The sequence below is a fragment of the Gouania willdenowi genome, chromosome 5, assembly GCF_900634775.1.
Source record: "Gouania willdenowi chromosome 5, fGouWil2.1, whole genome shotgun sequence".
NCBI classification, from domain to species: Eukaryota; Metazoa; Chordata; class Actinopteri; order Blenniiformes; family Gobiesocidae; genus Gouania; species Gouania willdenowi.
The window spans coordinates 42,792,511-42,802,790 of NC_041048.1; the positions used below are offsets into that span (position 1 = coordinate 42,792,511).

At 40.1% G+C, this 10,280-nt stretch overlaps 1 protein-coding gene across 1 annotated transcript in view; it reads right to left on the bottom strand.

Annotated features, from left to right (window-relative positions):
- epha8 (eph receptor A8) overlaps window positions 1-9,874 on the bottom strand; it is a 22,539-nt gene extending 12,665 nt beyond the window's left edge. The window contains exons 1-5 of the mRNA XM_028447195.1: window positions 9,797-9,874; window positions 9,284-9,409; window positions 5,347-5,532; window positions 2,912-2,973; window positions 1,222-1,431 (exon numbers count right to left, since the gene is read on the bottom strand). Coding sequence (XP_028302996.1) covers window positions 1,222-1,431; window positions 2,912-2,973; window positions 5,347-5,532; window positions 9,284-9,409; window positions 9,797-9,818 — 606 coding nt within the window. The 5' untranslated portion in view covers window positions 9,819-9,874. The remainder of the gene's footprint in view (window positions 1-1,221; window positions 1,432-2,911; window positions 2,974-5,346; window positions 5,533-9,283; window positions 9,410-9,796) is intronic.
- Between the last annotated feature and the right edge of the window lie 406 nt (window positions 9,875-10,280).

Here is a 10,280-nt window from a genome sequence, read left to right on the forward strand (position 1 = left end):
TTGCCATACATTTGTGTGCTCCTTTATAATATAAGTACTTTGTAATCAGTAGTTAGATTACCTTTGAAATAAAGTAACTCAAAAAAGAATCTGACTACTTTTTTGAAAAAGTAATCTGTAATCTGATTACTTTTCCAGAGTAACTTGACCATCACTGTTTACGACATGTTTACTACACTTTTACTGCATGTTTATTAAATGCTTACTACAAGTTTACTACATGTTTATTAAATGTTTACTACATGTTTATTAAATGTTTACTACATGCTTACTACACATTTATTACATGTTTATTAAATGTTTACTACATGCTTACTACACATTTATTACATGTTTATTAAATGTTTACTACATGCTTACTACACATTTATTACATGTTTATTAAATGTTTACTACATGCTTACTACACATTTATTACATGTTTATTAAATGTTTACTACATGCTTACTACACATTTATTACATGTTTATTAAATGTTTACTACATGCTTACTACACATTTATTACATGTTTATTAAATGTTTACTACATGCTTACTACACATTTATTACATGTTTATTAAATGTTTACTACATGCTTACTACACATTTATTACATGTTTATTAAATGTTTACTACATGCTTACTACACATTTATTACATGTTTATTAAATGTTTACTACATATTTACTACATGTATATTAAATGTTCACTACATGTTTATTACACGTTTAATACATGTTTATTAAATGCTTACTACAAGTTTACTACAAGTTCACCACATGTTTATTAAATGTTTACTACATGTTTATTACACGTTTACTACATGTTTATTAAATGTTTACTACATGCTTACTACACATTTATTACATGTTTATTAAATGTTTACTACATATTTACTACATGTATATTAAATGTTTACTACATGTTTATTACACGTGTACTACATGTTTATTAAATGTTTACTACATGTTTATTATATGCTTATTACACATTTACTACATGTTTTACTACACGTATATTACACATTTACTACACTTTTACTACATAGTTTTTTTTATTTTTCCAGCGGTGTCATGTAAACAGAAATTGTTTAGAAAACGTTGGCGTGTGAATGTGAAACTTTTTGGAAGAATCACAAACAAAAACAGAAGCAAAATGTTGTTGTGTAAACAAGACCTTTATGTGTTGGATTAGAGTGAGAACTTCACAGCTGTGAGGTGTGTGTGTGATGGTAAACTCACACTAGTGGTGTAGTCAGCGTCTTGGTCGTCTTCTAGAACCCTGGACAGTCCAAAGTCCGACACCTTACAGACCAGGTTACTGTTGACTAGGACGTTCCGAGCTGCCAGGTCTCTGTGGACGTATCCCATCTCAGACAGGTACGTCATACCTGCTGCTACGCAACGCAGTAACCCCACCAGCTGGATCACCGTCAGCTGACCATCATGTCTCTGACAGAGAGAGGAACAGATCAGAGATGGAACCAAGGGCGTCAGTTTGTTAGTGTGGTAATTTTTCAGAAGTGCTGGGACGATCAATATAATTGGTTTTACTTTAGGTAAAGCTACTATAAAATATGTGCTGCACTTATTTCATGTTTCATGAATTGAATAAAAACCAGTTGAGAGCTGGACCACTTTCATACGATTCCCATCCAGGGGCGATGCAGGGTTTTAGGGCCCCATGAAAAGAACTCTCATTGGATTCCAAATGTTGATATGGTTTTACTTAAAATGAAAATACAATTAAATTTGCTCTTTATTCCAAAACAATGATTTATTTCTTGGATTTTTTTAAATTTTTTTTTAGGGGGGGGGGGGGGGTATTGGGGAAATGTGTCCAAAACAAATACAGTGTAAATAAAATATATGTGTGTTTGTGCGTTTATCCCAAAGTGTTAAATGTTCTACACATGTGCATGGTGGGGACGCATCTGGATGAAACATCTGGAACATCTGGAGTCTGATCTCACCTGCTGCTGTTGACACATTAAACCATCACACGTCTGCTCATGTTCATATTAATACAGTAAAACCTTTTTGTTTTACATAATGAATCAGAATCAATACATTCAGCTCACATTAATAAACCTGACCTTGATCAATAGTTCGTATTGAGTGAGTAGAACAAAATAATAAAATAAACTATGAAATAAAGTGTAAAAGGATGTTAATGGTTTATTTCTGTTGTTTCATTCATGTTTTAACATTTTACTTCATTTACAATTACTGTTCAGAATCAACAACAAATATTTGATTTCATATTTTATTTTGTTTGTGTCTCTTTGTTGCTTTTTCCTAAAATCCAGTTCATTTCATTTCATTTATCTGTTTGTTTTGAGAAGGGACAAAGATTAAAAAGAACAGAAACCCCAACAGAGAAAAAGTAACAAAATTATATAAATCAATATATGAGATTAATTTACACTTATTATAACAAAAGGAGTGAGAAGAAGAAAAACTTATTGCTTCGGTCTGTTTGGCAAATATACAAATACTTAACAGAATAGGAAAATAACTGACTAATTAATAATCTGCAAGAAATACAACAATACTAAATACCAACAATAGTAATAAACTGACAGATACGAGTATGATAAATATATTAAAACAAGATTATCCATAGATGGAAAAGGCCTATAAACTGCATTAGTGTAGTTAAACCATACATGTTTTTTATTTTTTTTAAATTCTTTATAACGTTTCTATTTGTCATTAGTTGTTCTGGTTTTTCTATTTTTTTATTTTTACTTTCTTTTTGTTGACACTGTTTATTATTCTTTGATGGTGGACTACTGTAATTCTATTGGTTGGTGTGAACCAGTTAAAGCTGTTCAATTGTTTATTAATATGGATTATTATTATTTGTTGTTAAGTAGTTTAGTGTGTTCCACTTAAATGTTCAGTGTGACTGAGACGTTTAAAAACTAACCCTGAGGAAAGAGTCCAGAGAACCGTTCTCCATGTACTCTGTGATGATCATCACTGGTTTACCTGTAGGAACACACACACACACACACACACACACACACACACACACACACACACACACACATACACACACACACACACACACACACACACACACATTCCCTCCTGATAACCAGACCTCCAGTGTTTCTCAGATTGATTCATGTATTGATGAGTAATCTTTAACTCTCAGTCATTTTCCTCCTGTTATGCTCAAGGGGACGAGGCCCCTCCCCTTCTGTTCTCTTCCTTAGATCAGCCCACAGCACCCGCCTCCACAGATTTAGCTTTTCATTTGTCTGAACTCATTAATGTACACATTGAAATTAAAAATAAAAATGTAAATAAAACTCGTAGCCCAGCTGATTGATAACTGTGTGTTGATTGGTTTATTCTGCTCATCGTAGCAGCTGCTGCCTTTAGTTTTTAAAAATACCTCAGCAAAATTATTTGTTTTTGGAGATGTGAAAAAAACAGCCCTATTTTGTTTGAAAAAATTACAGAGCTCTACATTAAGTTTACCAGTGGTGGCAATGGTACAGAATTTGGTGACACCCTTTTTTTTTGAGTGGGGTGGGGGTGGGGCCTTTTACAGTAATGCTGTACATGAATTAATTTAACAGTAACATAACCAACTTATCATCTGCATTGTTTCACCATGAATTAAATTGAGAGGGTCCAGCTCTGATAGTGGGGTCTCCTAACCCTCTTCCCCTGGTCAGGGGTCTGTAACCTTTACTCTACAAGGAACCATTTAACCTCATCTCACCTGGATTAAAGTCCTCCTGGAGCCATAAATACCTTCTCTATGAAGACAATACAGTGGATTACATTATATACAGTTAATATTATATAGATTAATGTTTGATTTCATTTATATTAATCATGTAAATGGAAACTTTAAAACAGTTTAAAATAAAATAAACATCAATAAATAAAACAGTATCTTCATTTTTAAATTCTTACACATCTCAGTTTACATGAACACAATGTTTATAAAGTAGATTTTTATAGTTAATGTATATGAAAGTCTATAAAAAGTAACATGAATATAATAACACATGATCATGTGATCAACACATGCTAATTACTCATTTGTTGCCACACATAAACATACATATTTAACCTGTACATTGGTGGTTAAATGAATCTGTGTTTATGTTGGTTTAGTTTCTTACCAGGGATTTAAAACTTAAGGTTAGTCACAGGTGGAGGAAAGTTGATGGTCTGTAGATGTTGTAGGAATGTGCTGAGTCATTGTACAATGTGATTTATTTTAGGTTAATACATTGTTATATCATGGTTTTATTTGTCATTAATTATTAATAAACTCTGTAAAAAAATAACTATTTATTTCAATAGTTTTTTAAAGCTATAGGGAGCCATTGTATAAGAGTCAAAGGGCCACAATAGGCCCCAGAACCACAGGTTGTAGACCCCTGCTCTGAGAGAACCACAGCTGAACATCTGTCCTGGTATCATAGTCCATCAGTTCTGGTCCCTCCATGATGGTTCTGATGAGCTCCTCCTCTTTGGTGTGGAATAGTGTATGTGCTGCGCGTGTGTGTACGCTCTCTGTGCCACATGCACTCCATCACTATCCTGGTGAGCTCTGTGTGTGTGTGTGTGTGTGTGTGTGTGTGTGTGTGTGTGTGTGTGTGTGTAGAGATCACTTCTCCTCTGACTGTACGTTAGCATTCCTCACTTTCATAACCATTAAAAAATGTAGAAAATATCCAAACTGAAAAACAGAAGTAAACAACATCCATGTGTGTTTGTATGAGTGCTGAAGGGGGCGTGTTCATGGGCGTGTCAGACGAGCTTGGAGTTTCTTAAAGAGACAGAGGTAAAATTGAAGTGTCATGAACTGTGTGCTACAGAGAAATTTGCTGCATTTCCCCCAAAAAACTGAGTATCATAGTTATTAGAGTATACTATAGAATGATACTATGTGCCTGAATAAAACAATAATACCACCTTTAAACAACGGCGTCCATTTTCTTTGAGCCTTAATCATAGAAATGTAATTGAAAAATTGATCTTTTTCTTGATATTCTAATAATTTGTATGTATGGGATCCAATTAGGACCATCAAGATTATGTGCATAAAAAAAATCTTTCTTTTACAAGTAAAAAACCAAATACACAGGAAAATTGTGACCCTACAATGTGGATCAGCCAATCAGCACTCAGCTTAAAAAATGCCTTTGGAGGGCTTGCTGCTGGAAACGCCCCCTTCCTCCTTCATTGTGCGATGAAAAACGATAGAGCAGCATAAAGCACGTGAACACATGAGTTAATAAATCTCCTAATAAAGGGCGTGAAGTGAAGTTGAATTGTTAATTATTCAACGAGACAGTTTAAGTATCTGGGCTGATTAAAGCCAGACCAACGTACTGTGTGTGACCACGCCCTCCAGGCGGATGACGTTAGGATGGTCAAACTGGGCCATGATGGAGGCCTCAGACAGGAAGTCTCTCTTCTGTTTCTCAGTGTATCCAGCCTTCAGGGTCTTTAGGGCCACGGGGACGTCTCTCTTTCCTGGGAGCCTCATCCTCCCATAACACACCTCACCAAACTCTCCTGGAAGAAAAACACACGAGGTATGAAACACCATGTAACGACAGGAAGGTCAGGGCCTGACTGTCAGAATAAAAGCATTTATTTAGTCACTACATTGGTTTCATTCACTGAAACTCACAACAATCGTTAAAAATGGGTCATTTCAACAAATGGTCCACAAACCACAGTCTGAATAACAAACTAATAAACAAGAAATGATTATCAGACACAGAGCTAAGGAACAATAACCTCAACATTTTAATATTCACCAGTGGTGAAATAACCCAAAGTTTGAGTCCAAAATAAAAGTCACATAAATAAAAATACTTTAATATCCCAATAAATAGTAACATTTATATTATAAATGAAAACACATCAGATTTATTATTACATTCTCACATACAGTTATGAACCAATGAAAACAGTAAAAATAGTATATGTTCATATTTCCAGAGCATGTGAGTCTAGAACCAATGTACTGTGACTAATCATTAGTGATGTGAACAGTCTATGTTCATAGCTCTAAGCTGATCACATTACAGGGAGCTGAGACATATGCTAAGTAGTTTACTGAACATGTTCCAGACCCAAACACACACTGACTTAGTGACTATTTAGAGGAGCTGACATGTCCACCAGATATGATGTATAGCAGATCTATTTCTATATTCTGAGAGAGTGGGTGGAGCTTATTACTATACCATATGATGGAGCCAGCCAGCCAGGCCTGCCGGACCCCAAGGGCACCACCGCAGGACAAGGGACCCCAAGGGTGAGCCCCCGGGCCAAACACCCGTGGGGGACGCCCACCCACTCCAGCCCACAAACCAGCCACAACCCAGCAAGACCGCACAGCCCCAGACGGCGCAAGAACAGCAGCCAGGGCCCCGGCACCAACCGGACAGCGCAAGCCACGTGGCAATGCCCCCCCCCGGCGCAAGAGCGACCGGCGGCCGCCACCGCGGGAGAGAGGTACCCCAATGGCACACAACCGATGCGGAACAGCAGCCCCCAGCCAAAGATCTCACCCACCCACCAGCCCGCAGATAGCAGGACACACCTACCAAGTGGCCAATACCGACCTCAACCACCGGAACCGATCCGGCAGGCTGCCACGGACCCACACGCCGCGAGGCGCGCCCCCAAGGCAACCAGGAGACGAGACAAGCACCAAGCCCCACCCGTAGGGAAGGGGCACCCCCACGCCCCACCAGGCCGGCACCGCTCGGAGAGACTCCGCAAAGAGAGCCCCCAGCAACACCCCTCCATGCCTCCCTGAGACCCACCGCCTCGCCACGCCCGACCGCACCCCCCGATCTCTACACGACGGCCCAGCCATCAACAGAGGGGCCGGGCCCCCACCCGACAGGCCCAAATCTGTGAAGCTACCCACCACCCTGTTATGGTGCCTCTCCATTCCCCAATAGAGAGGCACTTCCCTATCCCCTGAGTGAATATATGTGTTTAGTGAATGTATGAAGTGCTATTAAAAAAGGGTGGATGGAGGGGAGCGGTGCTCCCCATCCAACCTATGTGTATATATGTGTATGTGGTGCAATAGCTCCGGAGGGTGGAAGTGATGGTCCCACTCTCCGGGGAGTGGTGTGTTGAGGTGTAATTAAAATTGGAGGGATTAGTAGTGCAGTCAGAGGTGGGAGTGCCGCCCCTGCGCCACTACTTATTTGCACGGGCGGCGGCCCCCTCCACCCCCAACAAGTGGGTGAGCCAGACCAGCTGGGAGTGAGTGACGTGAAGTGTCCATGTAGGAGGCCTGTCTGGTAGGAGCCCGGCCCGTCCGCATGACGGGCCACCAGAGAGGGTAGATGGCGCAGATGGGCACGCGGCACTGCAGGCACCAGGGACACGCCGAGCAGCACAACCGGAGACCCGCTGCGGCACCCCCCCAAACCATGCCGGCCATTGGGAGCACGGCGGTACCCCCCAAGCGGAGCCAGGCACCAGCCACATCCCCCAGCAGTCCAGGAGGCGACCCCCGCCGCCCGCCGGCCCAGAGCGGCCCGCCCCGCCAAAGCAGGTGGCGGCCGAGCAGGAGAGAGGACAGTAGCTAGTACTAACTGTAGACAGTAGCCTAGCACTGACTGTAGACAGTAGACTAGCACTAACTGTAGACAGTAACCTAGCGCTAACTGTAGACAGTAGCTAGCACTAATTGTAGACCGTAGTCTAGCGCTAACTGTAGACAGTAGCTAATGCTAACTGTAGACAATAAACTAGCGCTAACTGTAGACAGTAGCCTAGCGCTAACGGGAGACAGTAGCCTAGCGCTAACTGTAGACAGTAGACTAGCGCTAACTGTAGACAGTAGCTAGCACTAACGGGAGACAGTAGCTAGCACTAACTGTAGACTAGCGCTATCGGGAGACAGTAGCTAGCGCTAACTGTAGACAGTAGACTAGCGCTAACGGGAGACAGTAGCTAGCGCTAACTGTAGACAGTAGTCAATCTGTAATTGCACATTAATAAGCAGATAGAGATTAGAGATGTTGCTATCTGACTATTATTGTTGTCGACTACACTGATGTTTCTTTATTTACTAGTGACTAGTCTATTACACAAGGTTTTTATAGAACAGTTCAATTTAAACACAAACATAATCTTCAAGGTCAAAACATTGTCTTTAAAAATGTATGTATTTAATATTTATCTGAAAACATCCTCTGTTTAACTAGTTATTATTTTAAATACTAGTGAGATGTTCATACTGTGAGAGACGAACAGCTGAACATCAAAGTATCTCCTCAGGATGAATCAAAGGAAGAAAATCAAACAGAAAACAAACCAATGAGCTCTGGAATCAATGTGAGACATTTTCTCTCTTTAGTTTAAAGCGTACAAATATAATAAACAATGAACAGTCCAACAGGCAGAAGCAATAATATTAATCAATAATCAATGTGATCAACAACTGCATTAAAATGGCAACTATAGAGAAAAACTAACAATTAATGAACCAGTTATCACAATTACTGTTCAGATCTCAATAATAACATGTTCAGGCATCACATTTTAATTGAACAGTGAAATATAGAATAAGTAGTGTGTGATAGTTATTTAATAGAAAATAAAGCTTTGATTACATCATGGAATCAATAGCAGGGAATAAAACATCACGTTAAAAACACCTGCTATTAAATACATGTTTTCACAGATGTGAGGGTGGACACGCCCTCACATCAAAAGTATGAACAGACTGAGGAAGTGTTTATAGATCTATTTACACATCTATACCTGCTCTATGCTGCAGATACCACACATCAAACGCTTTCTTACTGGTTCTGGCTCTAGCTCCTCCTCCTGCTGCTCATCACCCACACAAAAAGGTTTTTTTCATATTTACTCTGGGGCTTCTGGGAAAAGCATCGTGTTGCCATGTTGGGAGTGAACTGAGCAGTAACTTTGTGTAATCCATAGATTTTAACGATGTTCCTGTAATCCCATTACAACCATTTAAACTGTAATGGATTAGTTACTCATATCAAGTAATCTAATTACGTAACGCCGTTACATGTAATCTGTTACTCCCCAACACTGTCCATTATGAGTCTCTGTATCAGACATTTGACACGCCCCCCATAGAAACTGGCAATTTTCAGCAGCAGAATCAGTTTGGGAACCACTGCTTTAAAAGCTCCTGGACTGGTTCAAGCTGAGCATGTGCAGAAAAAAACAACAGATGATGGTCACATGACTCGTTCCAGCAAGCAACAGCTTCTGTGTGTGTGTGTGTGTGTGTGTGTGTCTGTTTTTTTACCTGAGCCAATAATTTTCTCTATTTTAATCCTGGAAGCTTCAATTTCTCGGGCAAACTCGTGGACGGCCTGGCAGGGGTCTTCGTAGGTGTGAGGGTCGATGTAGAACCGTGTGTCAGGGAACGACACTGAGACACACAACATTAGCATTAGCACAGCATTAGCATTAGGTCACATGATGGAGCTAATCACAGTCTGAACAGCAGCAGGAGGAGATGAACACTGTAGATCACAGGTGGTGAACGTTTAGATGTCTCCCTGCTCCAACACCACTGTGATGTCATCAAGCTCTGCAGAAGCAGATAATGACCCATTCATTTGATTCAGCTGTGTTGGACCAGGGACACATGTAAACGTCCGGCCCTCAAGGACTGGAGTTTAACCCTAACCCTGTGTAGAGGATAGTCAGTGTGTTTGACTTTAGGCCACGCCCCCATCAAACCCCAACACTGAGCTAATGAGCTATTGACTGATAGATGATGATGATGATGATGATGATGATGATGATGACGTACCGTGGCCGTTCTGGTAGTGCATCTTCTCTTCATCAGAGTCTTGGAAAGCTTTGCTGTAGCCACAGTGTCTATAAACACACACACACACACACACACACCACACACACACACACACACACACACACACACACACACACCTCACACACACACCACACACACACACACACCACACACACACACACACACACACACACACAACACACCACAACACACACACACACACACACCACACACACACACACCACACACACACAGGTTTAATTAGTGCTCTGCTCTAATGAGGCATCATTTAACATCTACCACGTACATTATAGATTTTCACAATAAAAAACCAGGAGTTTCTCCTCCTCCTCACTGTCTACACAATTACTCACAAATACACACAGGAAATTAAACAACTGTACAACATCCAGTGAGAATGTTTGTTAAATTAACACTTTGTAGAAAGCAATTATGGAGTTTTATTAGAGCCTGGACACGTTTA